Below are 15,981 nucleotides of genomic sequence, written 5' to 3'. Positions count from 1 at the left end.
CATTGGCCTGAGGGCTGAGAATATCTGACACCTTCTCTCACTTGCTGGCATTGGCCTGAGGGCTGAGAAGAAGTGCCAGTTCGAAGATACTTCTGATCCCGGAAGGGCAGCACCTGCCATGAACGGCGGCCCAGCTGCAGGACCAGCTCCCGCATCCATCCCAGTTACTCCGGGACTTCGTGAACTTCCACCCTCAACATCCTGGTCCTTCCTTCCAGATTTTCACATGGGGCCCAGGCCACTCTCGAACTGCTCCTGGCAATCACAGCCAAGCCCAGAAGCCAGTGCCAAGAAACAGCATGAGGACGCCCGCTCCACACATAAGACATCTCCAGAGGCCGCCCGATCTCTGTCCCATTCCACAGCTGCTGTCATTGGAACCTGACTTTATGGGCCCCAACTCTCCTCTCATGGGATGGCAGAGACTGAATAAAGCAACATCAAGCCTTTTTTTCTGTGAAATTTATTGTTTCCACATTAAAAGACTTTTTTTGAGGGGAAGTATTTTTTGTAACCACATGATGATCCTATACAGCTGCCCAGAGTAGGACACCATCAGAGTCATTAACATGCCATATGAGTTCTGAATAAATAAAAGCTACAAAGCCCAAGTTATATACAAATATCTTAGGCAATAATGTTTACAAACCTATGTACAATAAAACAAATGTAAACAGTAAATGCAGCATGAGAGTAATCAAAGGATGCACAGGGACAGCCGCCGCTGTTCAGTCCACCCCGGAGCTGGTACCAGCCCGCCCTGGAACCAGCCACTCACCCTTCCGAACACAACGGGACGGCCCTTGGGAGAGAAAACAAAAACGCTCCAAAGATGTGGTTGAACTGAAGGACGGGAAGGCTGGCGAGAGGCTGCCCGCCTCCCTCACCCCGAGTCTGAGGCGCCCGGAGGACGAGATAGCACAGAGGCTCGGCCCGTGTGTGCCCCGTCCCAGAGGCTCCTGCCACGTGGGGCTCAGACGGGCATTGTGCTGCTCTGGGAGGCAAGTCCATGGAATGGTAGCTGCTTAAGTAAAATCAGAAGGTGCAGAAAATGTTCCCTAATTCAGTAACCTTCCTGACTCTTTGCCAGAAACAGGCCCAAACCGTGAGGGGCGGAGTTGGGGGACACATGATCATGAGCACTGGAGATGCCTGGGTGGGAGCTCAGGAGGGCACACATTGACCTGATTTGGGGGAGAACTTCTAGAAGATTTGCAATGTCCTAAACACAACTAAACCCTATCAGCACAGCAGAGTGGGGGCTACGAGGCAGGTGCGATGAATGGGTACTTCTGCATCCAGTGACCAAGTAATACACGTATGTATCACCTTGTGACCCACGAAAGTGCAATCATGTGAAACCAACGGCACTACGGCGAGAAGAGAAAATAGCCAGTATTGATATCACGCAGAGTTCCGGGGCTGGGCAGGGCCCAGCAGCCGCCACTGCATGCAGCCTGCCCTCTGCCAGCCGTGCGGAGGCAGACGGAGGGGCACGGGGCTGGGCCCAGGCACCGAGGGGTGAGGCGTGGGTGTCCTGGGTTGCTGGAGGAGGGCAGGAGCCCCCACCTGGAGGCTGGGCACTCACACACTGAGAGGCAGCATACCCGGCGCTGACGACGGACGCGAGGAGCCCAGACCAGGAGGAGGAGGAGCGGGGTCAAAGCCGTTTACTGCCCTGTGGGAGCAACCAGAGCACAGAAGGGAAGAAAGAGGAAAAGAAAAACAAATTCGTTTAAAATCACTCACACACAGTAGGAAATTCATCTGCTTTCTCAAACTATTCCTTGCCCGCAGTAGGGTCCTGATGGCCCAAGGGGGACTGGCTGCCTGGAAAGCACCAGCTGGTTAGAGAATTGAGCATTTGGGAATCCTGGGGAACCAGGACCACATGACCCTTCTTGGCAACTTCTGCACACCGGCCACTGAAGCCACAGTCCTGATTATTTCCCCACAGAGCAGGTCTAAATGCCTGGCAATAGCGAACTAGTTAAATAAATAATGGTGCAACTAAACAATAAGATATTACACAGCCATTAAAAACACACTCCACAAGTTTTTAATAGCATGGGAAAATATTCAGAATGTAACTAAGTGGGAAAAGATGCAGGTTACCAAACTCTGTATGTTCAATGATATGAAAAAAAAAAAAGCAAATAGTATATATTCTAGATTCCAGACTATGGCCCCTTGGACAGACATTACTATCCATGTAGTTAAATCCACAGTGCAGGGGTGGGGCGGGGAGTGTGTATAAATAAATGTATATATACACACATTATATATATGCACACACACATGTATACACACACACCAACATATATGAACATAGGATCATATATATCACAGAAAGAAAATTTAAGAATCATTACTTTTCTTCCCTCTGGGCTGTGGGTGAATTCTGTTTACTACTTTATCCTTTTTTCATCATTTTCCAAATCTCCTTACATTTTCCAAATATAATGTATTAATACACGAATATCTTAATAAGGTGGAGAAAAAGAACTTTTTAAAAACAGTTTAGCAAGCAATGCCAGATGAGTAGGCTTTTCAATGCAGACTGGTGTGCAGACAGCCCAGCCCAACCCAACAGCCTGCAGCCAGGACCCAGCGCACCCGGAGCCCAGCGATGCAGGGAGCCCCCCAGCGTCCCCCTCACCCACTGTGCAGCGCAGCCACAGGAAGCAGCGAGACGGAGGGAGTGTGCAGCCTGGAACGTCTCTGAGGAGCCACTTCAGCCTTTCCACCTTGAAGAGCTTCCTAGGAAAACTGGTCCCACTAGCAATTTAGGAGACAAAGCCAACTACGGCAAGGGGCCACACGGCGGCACGCCTGCGCGCCACTGCCCCCGCCCGCTCCAGAGGCCTCCAGAGAGCTGAAGACAGACTCAGCGAGAGGTTCTCCTTAAAAAGAAGAAACAGCGCGGACACACACTCCCTGCACAGACAGCCGTTCCGTACGCTGGCGAGGCGAGGACAACCTCACAGGGACACAGGCATGCGGAGACTTGACAAACAGTCCCTGCCTACTTGGAAGAAACAAAGTTCGTGTCTAAAGAAACTAAACTCAGAGTATATGTGTGGAGTTTAAATTCCACCCATGCATACAGAGACCAAGAGCCTCAGGAGAAAGGCTCTGACAAATGCCATTTCTCCCTGTTGCACACTGTCCTACTTCAACGACAAACAGCCAGATTGTCCCTTTCCTCGCTGGGTTAGGAGAGGTCTGATTTTTAAGCTTCAACACATTTGCAAGTCTGAAACCATCCTTCCCGTTCTCCCAAGGTCACAGGCCTGTGCCTCTTCTGGGGCCAAGGCCATATCCTATTTGCCATGGTAGCCCTCATATAATAGGCTCCATCTGTCTGGCTAGTCCCAGAGGCCCTGACACCTGCTTCTAGAAACCTCAGGGATAACCAGGCAGGCCCCACAAACGGCCGCAGCTCTCAGCACGTGAACCTCAGATTCCCAGCCTCACACATCACAGGGGCAGGGCAAGCCCCCAAACCGGCACTGTAGACAGCCCCGGAACCCGGCAGAGCCTCACACACCACAGGGGCAGGGCAAGCCCCCAAACCGGCACTGTAGACAGCCCCCAGAACCCGGCAGAGAGGGAGCACTGTTGCATGCCAAGAAGCTGGCACCTGGGCCACGGGGGTGTGCAAAAGCAGCAACTAGGAGATGGCTCCTCGAGCAGGTTGAGGATGGGATTCTGGCATTTTCAAGTGAGATGGACCTTAAGGAACATCAGGTTCGTCCCACTGTTCCACTGCCAAGGCAACCAAAGCAAGAGAAAGTCCAGCCATTAGCCTAGGCTCATCTAGTGAGACGATGGGGAAGTCGGGCCCACAGCTGCCTCCAGATGCCCAGGCCAGGACCCTTTCCTAGCCTCCTCCTGGCGAGAGGCCACCTAGAAGCCCTCAGCAAGCAACCACTTCAGCACTCCCAGTGCAGGCCGGCTCTAATGGGAAAAGCAAGTGGTGCAGCCCAGGCTATAGAGAACCGGTAAATTTCTATCTGGACAGAAACGGAACGCTTAATGTGAAGGCGGGTGGAGTAGAGAACGTCAATCCACCAGCGTCTCACCTAGCACCTCTCTCTTGAATCAAGAAGTAGAAAGTTAAAGAACAGAGAGAGAAGAAAGCTGGCCTTCTAGATGGGAGGACAGGTCTGGTGAAGTCCCCTCGGGGGCCTGCAAAGCGGTGCACGGGGAAAAGATTTTCAAGAGAAGAGACTCTCTATATTCAACATATTCAGTTTCAGGGAGCAGCGAAGGGCCACAGGGCAATGTCCCAGTGGACAAGACCGGACTGAAGGAAGAGAGACGGGGCAGGCTGGAAGATACAGATCTGGGAGTCATATATGTAGAAAAAGGTTCCAGAGCTATAAAATTTCATGATCTTACCACCAAAGACTAGTTAAGGAGACTGAAATGTAGAGAATCCAGCTCAGAAAAAGCGCTAAGGTCAGTCGTAAAATGGCAGTGGAAGAAGTGAAAAGAGGCAAGAGACAAGGCACATTTAGAAGCTACTCGGGACAATAAATCTAAAGCAGCCGAGATAAAGGATGGAAACATTAAGTCTGTCAAAGAAGCAAGGATGAGGACACTGGAGAGGGCAGGAGGGTGGCCTCCAGCTATCCAGAAGAGCTGGCAGGTAGGCACACGCCTCACCCGAGTCTCCCTATTTCAGTGGATGAGTGTGGGCTCAGAGCAGCTCCGGCCTGCTCCAGTCCTCAGTCCAGGCTCTGCAAACTGCAAAGCGCTTCTGAAATGTAAGGCAGATCTTACACACGTCCCCATCTACCATTCCATTTTAACTGGGGACTCCACGCGTGAGCACAGAGGTGAGGGAGTGCTCACACTGGTCCTGATGTGAGAAAACAGAAGCAACTGGGTAACGGGAAGAATCCCAGTCCCAGGAAGACAGTCAAAGGTGGTCCCAGGGCCTGACAGTAACCCTAAACCGCCATCGCCAGACTCTGAAATCAACACTGCAGCGCCCTAGCCCACTCAGGCGTGCCACCTGGCATGCTACTCCCAGCCACCCCAGGACCGCTGCAACTAATTTGCTCTTGTGTCTCACAGCTGAACTAATAATAACGGCATCCAGTCAAGTCGAATAGGACCGTGAAAGCTCACGGATGGGCTGTAAGTCAGTTAAAGCTGGGTCAGCCCCATGCAGTTAGTAAAACCAGACTGTTAATGTGTCTTCCACCACACACCAGGATTAAGAAAGAATGAAAAAGAGCACAGCAAACAAATTCAGTTACCCATGAATAACGTGGGAAATATGACTTTTTCTTGCCTAATAAAAGAAAGGAAAACATATTAAACAGTAATACAAATACTATTTCCACACCGTGCCCTAAAATTAGTCCATGCCCACCTACACACAGCCCAGAACAACTCAGAGTGGCTTACAAAAATAGAGACACGTTACGTAAGAAACTACATAAAGTTATGGGGAAAAAAAAGAATGGTTTTGAGAGAATCCAGGGACCACACTCCACATGAAATGTGTGTCCTTTCAGATGGTGAGACAAAGGATGACCACGGTTGAAGGAAACAGCTCGGCACCTGGGAAGCAGGCACGGCAGCCCACGTTTCAGGAACTGGCAGAAGTGATCAGAGACTAGACAAAATCCTGATTCCCAGAAGCCCTCCAGTGACCAGAATTTACAAAATACTTTTGAATCCCACCAAGCAATATGCCCAGTTAAGGTATATTGTTTTATGTTAGAAGGCTTCACTGCATCTAAAGTTTCAGCGGGTGGGAAGGTGGAACACACGGACACCCACACACACGGACACGCACACAAACCTACTTTGATGACATCTCTCCCCCAAACAACCCTGCCACAGGTTTCTAGCGGCACTAGTGAGCTATCGCCACGGTGCTAGACACCTCAGGAGTGAGAGGGAGGGAGGGCAGGTTCTACAGTGGACTCAGGAGTGAGAGGGAGGGAGGGCAGGTTCTACAGTGGACTCAGGAGTGAGAGGGAGGGAGGGCAGGTTCTACAGTGGACTCAGGAGTGAGAGGGAGGGAGGGAGGGCAGGTTCTACAGTGGACTCAGGAGAGGGAGGGAGGGAGGGCAGGTTCTACAGTGGACTCAGGAGAGGGAGGGAGGGAGGGAGGGAGGGCAGGTTCTACAGTGGACTCAGGAGAGGGAGGGAGGGAGGGAGGGAGGGCAGGTTCTACAGTGGACTCAGGAGAGGGAGGGAGGGAGGGAGGGAGGGCAGGTTCTACAGTGGACTCAGGAGAGGGAGGGAGGGCGGGCAGGTTCTACAGTGGACTCAGGAGAGGGAGGGAGGGAGGGAGGGAGGGCAGGTTCTACAGTGGACTCAGGAGAGGGAGGGAGGGCGGGCAGGTTCTACAGTGGACTCAGGAGAGGGAGGGAGGGAGGGAGGGAGGGCAGGTTCTACAGTGGACTCAGGAGAGGGAGGGAGGGAGGGCAGGTTCTACAGTGGACTCAGGAGAGGGAGGGAGGGAGGGCAGGTTCTACAGTGGACTCAGGAGAGGGAGGGAGGGAGGGCAGGTTCTGCAGTGGAAGCTTTTTCCAAGGGGGCGCTCTTCTCCTGCTGAAACGACAAGCCATGCTTCTACACTTCTATACAGACAGGCTTTTGTGTTCTTTAACCTGCCAGAGTGTGTAACGGACCTAGGAACTGCGATAGCCTGCCCTTCCTTTTGCAGGTGGTACACAACATCTTGGTGTTTATCTGGTCAACAGGTCGGCAGGAAGAAAGGCCAGAGGTAAAAAGCCAGGCAGGCCAGAAGCCAGAATCGAAGCAAAGCGGCCAGAAAGTGAAAACACAGCAAAACCCACAAAAGAGTTCTCCTCAGGAATACAGCAACTAGAAAGAACACACCAGCACCAGTAGGTTCATATTCCAGTGTGCACACACAATCTACTTATCACATAAGCTGAACACCCACACGATAGCCAGTTCACAAAAGCCTATTTCTTAATGGAAAAGGCAAAATGTAAAATGTCTATCATTTAAAACCAACACTAAGTATCTGCAACTGTTCTGATTGGAAAGCACAGCCACTCCGGGTTCAGCTCAAGAAGTACAGCCTACAATTGCATCTCGGATGCTCTCAAGGGACAGGGGTGCAGCCAGTGTGCCCAAGGCCCGTTCCTGGCTTCAGCTCACCCTGAGGTCCCCACATCTCTTGGCAATCCCTGCCCAGGTGCTCTGCCTTGGGAGGCAAGTGGCAGGCAGGAGTAGTGACCCTGAACAGACAGTGTCATCCCTTCCCTCCTCGTGACTGTTCTTAAGGGCTTCCACATGCACAGGCACCTGTCCAACCTATCCATTTATGGTTCATGCCTGCTCTCATGTAAGGCACCTGAGGCCCATCAAGAAATATGATTCCAAGGAGAGACTAATAACTACTCTAGTAGAGGGTCATTATAAGTTGTAGGGAAAAATAATTAGGCACTGTTTCCAACATTTATGAAGACTACCCTAAACATTCTCCATATCATTTAGGGGAAATGGCTACTTTCATGTAAAACCGTCTAGTCATTCCATTTACCATTCCAGTATAAAAACAAGGGCTGCCTCAAGTCTGCCTGAAACTCCTAAGCCTGAGGAAAATCAATTTTATATTTATTCCACCCGAGGAAACCCAATGGTTAGAATAAGGTTCTGATTTCAGCTGGGCGCGGTGGCAATCCCAGCACTCTGGGAGGCTGAGGCAAGAGGATCACTTGAGCCCAGGAGTTTCAGACCAGCCTAGGCAACACAGTGAGACCGCATCTCTTCCGAAGAAAAAAAAAATTATTTAAAAAATTTGTTAAAAAAAGAATAAAGTTCTAATTTGTATAGTGAGGTTTCAGAATGTGTTTTTAATACAAAACCCTTAATGAAATGTATATACCTCAGGGTGAAATTCTCTTAAGGGACAGAGATCAACCAAAACATTCCACTACAAGGAGAAGAGCCTTTTCACAGTGCCCTGTGTGTCAAATCTGCTCCTTTATAAATGTGCCACAATTATTGGGGATGGCAGAAAATGCCAGCTGCTTTAAGAAATCGTGAACATTTCTAGAGTTGTACCTGTTCTGCTTTCAGAGAAAAACAAGCAAGAATGACCTCTATGACTCAAAGCAGAGACAGTGGCAGGGGATCATGGGTGCCTGTTGGCTGCTTCAGTAACAACTACCTTAGGCAGCACCGTGAGCATCCCAGGCCACGGGTCCTAACAGTGACCCATATTAAGGCATACTTGTACAACCATGTATTACCATGCAGTATTTAAAAATAAGTAAATTGAGGTAGAATAATATACATGACATGGAAAGATAATGGCAATATAAGTCATGATAGGCACATTGCAAAGCAATATTTAAAGTAAAATCCCATAACCGTGTTACAAACAACTTAGAGCAGATGCATGAAAATAGGATTTGACATGCCTTGGAATAACTGTAAGGAATGCAGAAACAGTGTGAAGGCAGGAAACAATGACTTTTTAGTTCATATACTTCTATACCAACTGAAACTTTTTGCATTAAGGATGCTTCAATCTTAAGACAATTTTATTTCAGTCTTCAAAAGAGCCTTAACTTTATACAAAAGTTGTATCTCCTAAACTGTATTTGATCCAGTGCCTAAGTACTTCAGGGCTTTATATTTCTCCAAAATTCTCACAGGGGATGTCTGTTGTACAGTTTGCATATATTTAATTGTGATGCTCTCTTCTACCCCAAAAAAGTATTTACAAGTCTGCCAGCCTGTAAGCACCTGGAGAACAGGGACCTTATCACAGTCGTTTTGACTCACCAGAGCCTCACACTGCTGCCTTTCAAGAGTCTGCTTCCCAGGACAGAAGCCTCAGATTCAGGGTTCCTGGGGCAACAGACTCCACGGGGACTAGAGGACAACAACAGACATCATGTCCCCTAAGATTAGAATGGTAACAGGCTGCAGGCAGGTTTGCCAAGCTGAGTTTACCTTTTCAAGGCTTCATTATGCTCACTTAATGATGTCACTTTACTACTCAAAAAATTATCACTTAAAACATTCAGGACTTACCCTTTGTCGAAGAAAGATGTATGCCCTGATCGAGAGAACTTTGTGCCATTGCCATTCAGCACCCCACAGTTAACATTCCCTGAAATATAGGATTTTCGTGATGCTTGGTCCTTTGCAAAATTCCTGCAAGCTGCTAATTTGGATTCTAAAGCCTACAAAAAAAAAAGAAGGAATGATACGGTTGTCAAAACAGTAGCTGCACATAAAAATTTGCATTTCAAACCATTTCTATTTCAAGCCTCAAAACCTACTCATCTCAGTTGATAATGGTGGTTAGTTCAGCCATGATCAATCAACTTTCTAATAAAAAGGCAGAATACTTATGCTCCCTTTCTAATGAGCTCAGAATATTTTATTTTTTCCTCTTAGTGTTACTGAGGGAAATACACGTAATCTTCCCCTCACAAGTAAGAAGAGTGTGGCACGGGAGGTCGAACAGCAGACCCCAGGTCTCTTGTCCCATCCATTGTTCGTTTCTAAATTGTAGACTGTTGGTTGGTGTTAGGAGCAGGGTGTGTTTGGGGAGCAAGCACTATTAAAAAACCCAAAAATATCACTTGAGAATTTTTTTTAGGGCAGCCAATTCTTTCTCTAGGTTCTTCATTTTTTCTACTGCATGAGAATGAATGAGAACATTTACAACACTTTACATGAAATTAAAAGCTATTTTATTTCTGAGAGCACTCTGTAAAATGTTTAACTGATACCCTTTGTAATTAAATAATTCACCTGCAAATGACACTGGTCTTTTAGCATTTACCTCTAAATTGGGCACCCTTGTTTTGCACCTGTCACCACAACATCTGGCAAGCACCAGGCTCTGCCAACACAGATGGCATGAAGAGATCAGGCATTTCTCATGTATTTCCACGCGCTTAGACATCATCAACTGCCTCTTTCCCATAAACACTTTGCCCAGATCAAACCCCTCCTTCTCCAAAAAAAAAAAAAAATATATATATATATATATATATATAAAAAATATATACACACACAATTCATGTCTATTATCCACGACAGTAAAGGACTGGGAATGCACAGCTAAATTAAATCCACAGGTAAAATATACTTCGAGAATCCATTTGGACCTCCTCCCCCCACATTTCAATAAGAGCTATTAAAGAAACAGCAACAACGGCTGGGCGCAGTGGCTCATCCCTGTAATCCCAGCACTTTGGGAGGCCGAGGCAGGTGGATCACTCAAGGCCAGGAGTTCGACACCAGCCTGGCCAACATGGTGAAAGCCTGTCTCTACTAAAGAAAAAATTTTTAAAATTAGCTGGGCGTGGTGGCATGCACCTGTAATCCCAGGTGGCATGCACCTGTAAAATATGCGGGAGGCTAAGGCACAAGAATCACTGGAACCCAGGAAGCAGAGATTGCAGTGAGCCTAGATAGCACCGCTGCACTCTTGCCTGGGCGACGGAGTGAGACTCTGTCTCAAAAAAAAGAAACAGCAACAAAAACAGACAAACTTTTTTCTTCTCCTTCTTTCCTATGACAAAAGTACAATGACCTACTAAAATGACAAGAGAAACAAGGAAGACAGGTAATGACCTTGTAGGACGAACTCTGAATAAGCATAATTCAGCAATAATTCAGCAGCTTATCAAAGCTACACATACACAGTAGAAATTGAGAGCCATTCAATTCCTATATTCAAGACACGCGTTCATTCATTCAAATACATATTGAGTATCTATCACACGGCAGGCACAACTTATGTCTGAGACATCAGTGAGACATCCAAGCACAAGCACCAGGTCTTTTCAGGAGGAAAAGGGTGGTCTAGAGATTAAGATTTGAAAGATATCCCCACCCAGGGGTGGATGAAACTATGGTTGTGATTAAGAAGATCAGAAAATCAAGGACAGAACTCTGAGTAAAACCAATGTCGAAAGGGTGAGCAGATGGACCCTACAAGATGACTAAGAGGAATGGAAAGAAAGTTGGGAGCAGCCATGAAACAGCATCAGAGAAGCAGAGAAAAGAGGGCAAAAAAAAAAAAAAAAAAAGGTCAGTGTTGAATGCTTCAAGTAAAATTAGGACAGAACAGCATCCACTGGATTTGACAGCACTGAGATCACCAGTGAGCAGTTTTAGCGGCACAAGCAGGGGACAGAGCCCAGGCTAAAGTGTCTGGGGAGTGTGCATGCAGTCAAAATGCTAACAAAAAACGGAGACACGCTTTCAAGAAGCTTTAAAGTATGCAATATGTACCACATAAGTATTATATATATTTATGTGGATAGCATGCAATACAGAAATATCAAAGTATACATGTATAATACATAACATATAATGTGTAATATGTAAACATTACACACAAATATTAACACATATATAGTAAAAGGCTGAAGATACAGGAGAAATAAAGATTTGAGGGTTGGAAGAAATGAGATCCAAAGCACAGATGGACAAAATTAGCCACAGGTAGGAATTTGCACTTTTACCACTGGGACAAAAAGGAGGAATGGCTACAAACAGAGGTAATAATAGGAGGGTAATAGCAGAAGATGAGAAAAGAAATCAAAGAAGCTTAAAACAAATGGCCTTCATTTTCTCTGTGAAGGGGATGCAAGAGTCGAGAACGGCTTCCAGTTCAAGTCAGCGGACAAAGTATAAAGAGGCATAAATGAAATATTCATAAAAGCCAACAAAGGCTGGTGGACAGCAGCAGACGCCAAGTGTTGATGACTTTTGGAGGTCGTTATTTTGATAACTGTTAGAAGACAGATTGTCAGCTGAATGTGTAAACCATACAAGGATGCCAAATTAAACTTCTATGCACCACTTCTGAATAAATTAAAGTACTAAAGGAAAACAAACAAGGAACAAAGAGAGACGACAACGTGGGGTTGAGGAATAGGCAGAACTAACCCAAGAGTAAAATGGAGAGAAATTCGAGAGCAACAACAACGCAGCAGCCCTCGAAGCCCATCAGGGCATCCCGCAAAGAGTGTGAAGAAGCAACTAGAAGATACGAGAGCAAAGAAAGGTACAGGTTTTTTCTACTCAAAAGAGAGAAGGGGAAACAAATGCTAGGAAAAGAAAGCAGCATACAGTCAGCTACAATATGAAATATTAAAAAACCCGGTATGATTTTGAGTAAATTACAGTTAAAGAACAAAATTCTCAAAACACATTTGTTGAGTGGCACAAATATAAAGACCCGAAAGTCCAGCATCTCCTCTGTGATGACACAGTAAATAACACATATATAGGCATTGTTACAAATGCTGTTTGACTAATTTTCCATTTTTAGAACCAACCAACAGAGAGCTCACACAGCTAGTAAAGGGCTCAGAAAGGGAAAGCGGAGTGGGAGTGTCAGGGGAAGAAAGGGAGAGAACAGAGAGTTAAGATATAGCCTCATACTGGCCAGAAATGGTGGCTCACACCTGTAATCCCAGCACTTCGGGAGGCCAAGGCAGGCAGATCACCTGAAGTCAGGAGTTCGAGACCAGTGTGGCCAACATGGTGAACTCCATCTCTACTAAAAATACAAAAATTAGCCAGGCATGGTGGCGGGTGCCTGTAATCCCAACTACTCGGGAGGCTGAGGCAGGAGAATCACTTGAATCCGGGAGGCGGAGGTTGCAGCGAGCCGAGATCATGCCACTGCACTCCAGCCTTGGCAACAAAGCGAGACTCTGTCTCAAAAAAAAAAAAAAAAAAGATATAACCTAATACATTTGGAAATGGAAGTTTAAGAACATTAAAGTAATTTTTTTATAAGAACAAAAAATAAAAATTAAAATTTGGGAGGAGGTGATCTAAATTCCTCATCTCTGCTTAAAGTTGAGTAAATCAAGATAAACAGAAAAATAAGCATATTATTTCAAGTATTAAAGACAAATACTCCAACACAGAGGATTTTAAAATCTATCTTGGGAGTGAAGGAAGATTACTTTAGGTACTATAGAAATGACCTATGCACTTTACTTTGTATTTTAACTTTAAAATGCAGGTTTAATCTGATGGTCAGAAAATAACCCCTATGATGAGCTGAAACAGGCAAACGTAAGACCTGTGTCTTGGCCTCCCATATCTGCTTTAGATAAAGTATAATGCAATTTCTACATTTTTTAGAAAGTGTCACACACGAAAATAAGTGAAGGGGGTAGTAGATACTGGGAAATGGCAAGGGTTGGAGAGGTGAAAGTCACTAAGGGAAACAGGAATGGGAGCTAATGCTAGAAACGCAGACTTGATAGTGGCATAAATCCACATGATTCTGCAACTGTTTCCAGTAATTCAGATGGCAGACCTTCTTTGTGGCCAGAGAGACCATGAAGTCAACAGTGACAGAGTAAGAGATGTGTGAGATCACCGATGAAAGAAAGGAAGTGAAAGGAAGAGATGGCAGATAAAAACAAACACACCAAAAAATGGGGTAATACTCTTGATGAGGTTAAAGAGTAGGTATGATACAGAGTAAAACACTGACTAAGCAGAAAAACGGATTTTTTTTTTTTTTTTTTTTTGAGACGGAGTCTTGCTCTGTTGCCAGGCTGGAGTGCAGTGGTGCAATCTCGGCTCACTGCAACCTCCGCCTCCTGGGTTCCAGTGATTCTTCTGCCTTAGCCTCCCAAGTAGTGGGATTACAGGCACCTGCCACCATGCCAGAATAATTTTTGTATTATTAGTAGAGACGGGGTTTCACCATGTTGGCCAAGCTGGTCTCGAACTCCTAACCTCAAGTGATCCACCCACCTCAGCCTCCCAAAATGCTGGAATTACAGGTGTGAGCCACCGCGTCTGGCTGGGTTTAATATTTCAGAAGCAAAACTGTTCTGGAATGCAAGGCTCACACCAAGAAGAAGGCACTGAGGTTGAGGTGGCCAAGGAACAATAAGGTGGGCAAGACTAAGAATAGAGAGTAATGCCATGAGTCAAATGTTAAAGTCCCACAAACACAAGACAAGGGAATGACCAGGAAGACGGCAGACAACAGTAAAGACCAGGATGAGGGTGGTAGAAGACACACAGCAGGCCTTAGACAAAGTATTCTAGACAAGGACAGAGGTGTCGTGCTGTTGAAACAGGAATGGAGAACAGGAAGAATGCCCCGGTGGGAACCTCAGAGCTCAAAGTACAGGCTCTTCTGCAGGGGCATCCTGAAGTGTCATCTGAACTAGCCTCTGGCCAGTCAATGGATGCTTTTGCTTGTCAGCTTCATGACAGCCTTTACCACGGGAAAGTCTCCTTTCTTTCTTCCCTCACTTCAAATTAAGAAATAATTCAATACCTTGTCAGTGGAAACACCTAGTGATAAATAATTGAAACTTACCCCTACTTTCCGTAAGAGATCCCCCACGATGTTTAGTGCTGATATCCTAGCAGAGGGAGTTAGTGGACTGGTACCAAAACCGTTTGGTATAGCTAGAGAAAAATAAAAGCTGAGTGATTACACTTGCAGTTCCCTTGATATTTGGGTCTTGTTGTTGATGTTACAACGTAGTGTAACACTCAATGCAATATCAACAAACAATTTCCAACTATGGACAAAGTACAGATACCATAAGTAGGCTTAACCACTCTCCAATGGGTGCATATTTACATTATATCAAATTTTTATTTTTATATCAAATATATATATAATTAAATTATATCGAATAATGCTACAAGGACATATACTCTTACACATCTAGACAAGTATTTCTGGAAAAAGAGATTCCTAAAAATAGAACTGCCAGCTCAGGCATATGTCCATTTTTTTCACCTTGACAGACCCTGCCAAAATGCTCTCTAAAAAGCCTGTAGTCACATCAGCAATCTATGTGGGGGTGCCCTTGATAATACTAGGTATTATCTTTTTTTTTTTTGACAATTTGATAGTCACGTTGCTTTACTTTCTATTTCCATAGTAACTAGTCATTTGAATCTCTTCTGAAAATCAGCTGTTCAGTCTTTGTACGTTTCTCCACTGGTTTGTCTTTCCTCCTGTAATCTATCTGTAAGAGTTCTATACATTCTGGATATTCACCCTTTCTCTTATATACATTGTATCTCTCAGTGTGACATTCATCTTGTAAACGCTGTGTTTTGGTAGGAGAACCTTTGGCTTCCCCATCTTAATGGCATAATCTTTCCCATACTTTCTCTTAGTATTTTTCTTTTTTTTTTTTTTTACATTTAGATCATTTAATTCACCTAGAAATTATAGTGTCTATAAGATACACATCTAATTTTTTTCTCTAAATGGATAGCCAATTGTCCTAGTATTATTTAGGGAAAACTCATCTCATCTGAAACGGCACTATAACTATTAACTAAATTCCCTAAATATATGAATATATTTCAGTTCCATTGAATTATTAGCCTATTCTATCAGAAGTATGCTACTTTAATTATTATAATGTTAAAATATATTTTGATATCTCAAAAGGCAAAGGTCCTTCTTGTTATGAGCCTATTTCAAACTTTTCTCGGCCGTTCTTGCACATTTACTATTCCAGAATAATTTTAATATCAACATACCAATTTTTAAAATCCTGTTAGGCTTTTTATTAGAAGTTGAAATTATAGATTGACTTGGGGAGAATGGTTATTGTAAGAAAATTCAGTCTTCCCATTCAGAATCATGGTATTTACCATGATATTTACCCACATCTTCCACACTCAGTAAGGTTTTCAGTCATGCACATTTCTTAATTTTTAAGAGATAATATGACATCATGATTAAGGGTTCTTGAGCTGAACTACTGTATACAAATCCAGTTCAGCCACTGGGTAAGTTACCCATATGTAAAAGGGGATAAATAACAACTACCTCATCATAAAGTTGTTGTGAAGTTTAAATTAGTTAACGTACTTTAAAAATGCACATAGTAAGTACTCAATAAAGGTTAGCTATTATTTTTTATGTTTCTTTTCCACAGAGTGCTAATCAGCAACGAGAATACTTGAGTGGGGTTTTTGTTGTTTCTTATC

General features: G+C 44.9%; 1 protein-coding gene across 4 annotated transcripts in view; it reads right to left on the bottom strand.

Annotated features, from left to right (window-relative positions):
* Positions 1 to 445: 445 nt before the first annotated feature.
* The window catches only part of LOC105474089 (nudE neurodevelopment protein 1 like 1), a 56,894-nt gene continuing 41,358 nt past the window's right edge, over positions 446 to 15,981 (bottom strand). For 3 of the 4 annotated variants that reach the window (XM_071082339.1, XM_071082338.1, XM_071082340.1), the window contains exons 7-9: positions 14,339 to 14,430; positions 9,046 to 9,197; positions 446 to 1,678 (exon numbers count right to left, since the gene is read on the bottom strand). In XM_071082339.1, coding sequence (XP_070938440.1) covers positions 1,585 to 1,678; positions 9,046 to 9,197; positions 14,339 to 14,430 — 338 coding nt within the window. In that variant the 3' untranslated portion in view covers positions 446 to 1,584. Of the gene's footprint in view, positions 1,679 to 5,270; positions 5,306 to 9,045; positions 9,198 to 14,338; positions 14,431 to 15,981 lie in introns of all 4 variants that reach the window. The other variant, XM_071082341.1, reaches the window with a different exon arrangement.

Source organism: Macaca nemestrina, chromosome 17, assembly GCF_043159975.1.
Source record: "Macaca nemestrina isolate mMacNem1 chromosome 17, mMacNem.hap1, whole genome shotgun sequence".
In the NCBI taxonomy this organism is placed as follows: domain Eukaryota; kingdom Metazoa; phylum Chordata; class Mammalia; order Primates; family Cercopithecidae; genus Macaca; species Macaca nemestrina.
Note: the sequence above shows the minus strand (reverse complement) of the source record. Positions and strands in the feature narration are given on the sequence as shown.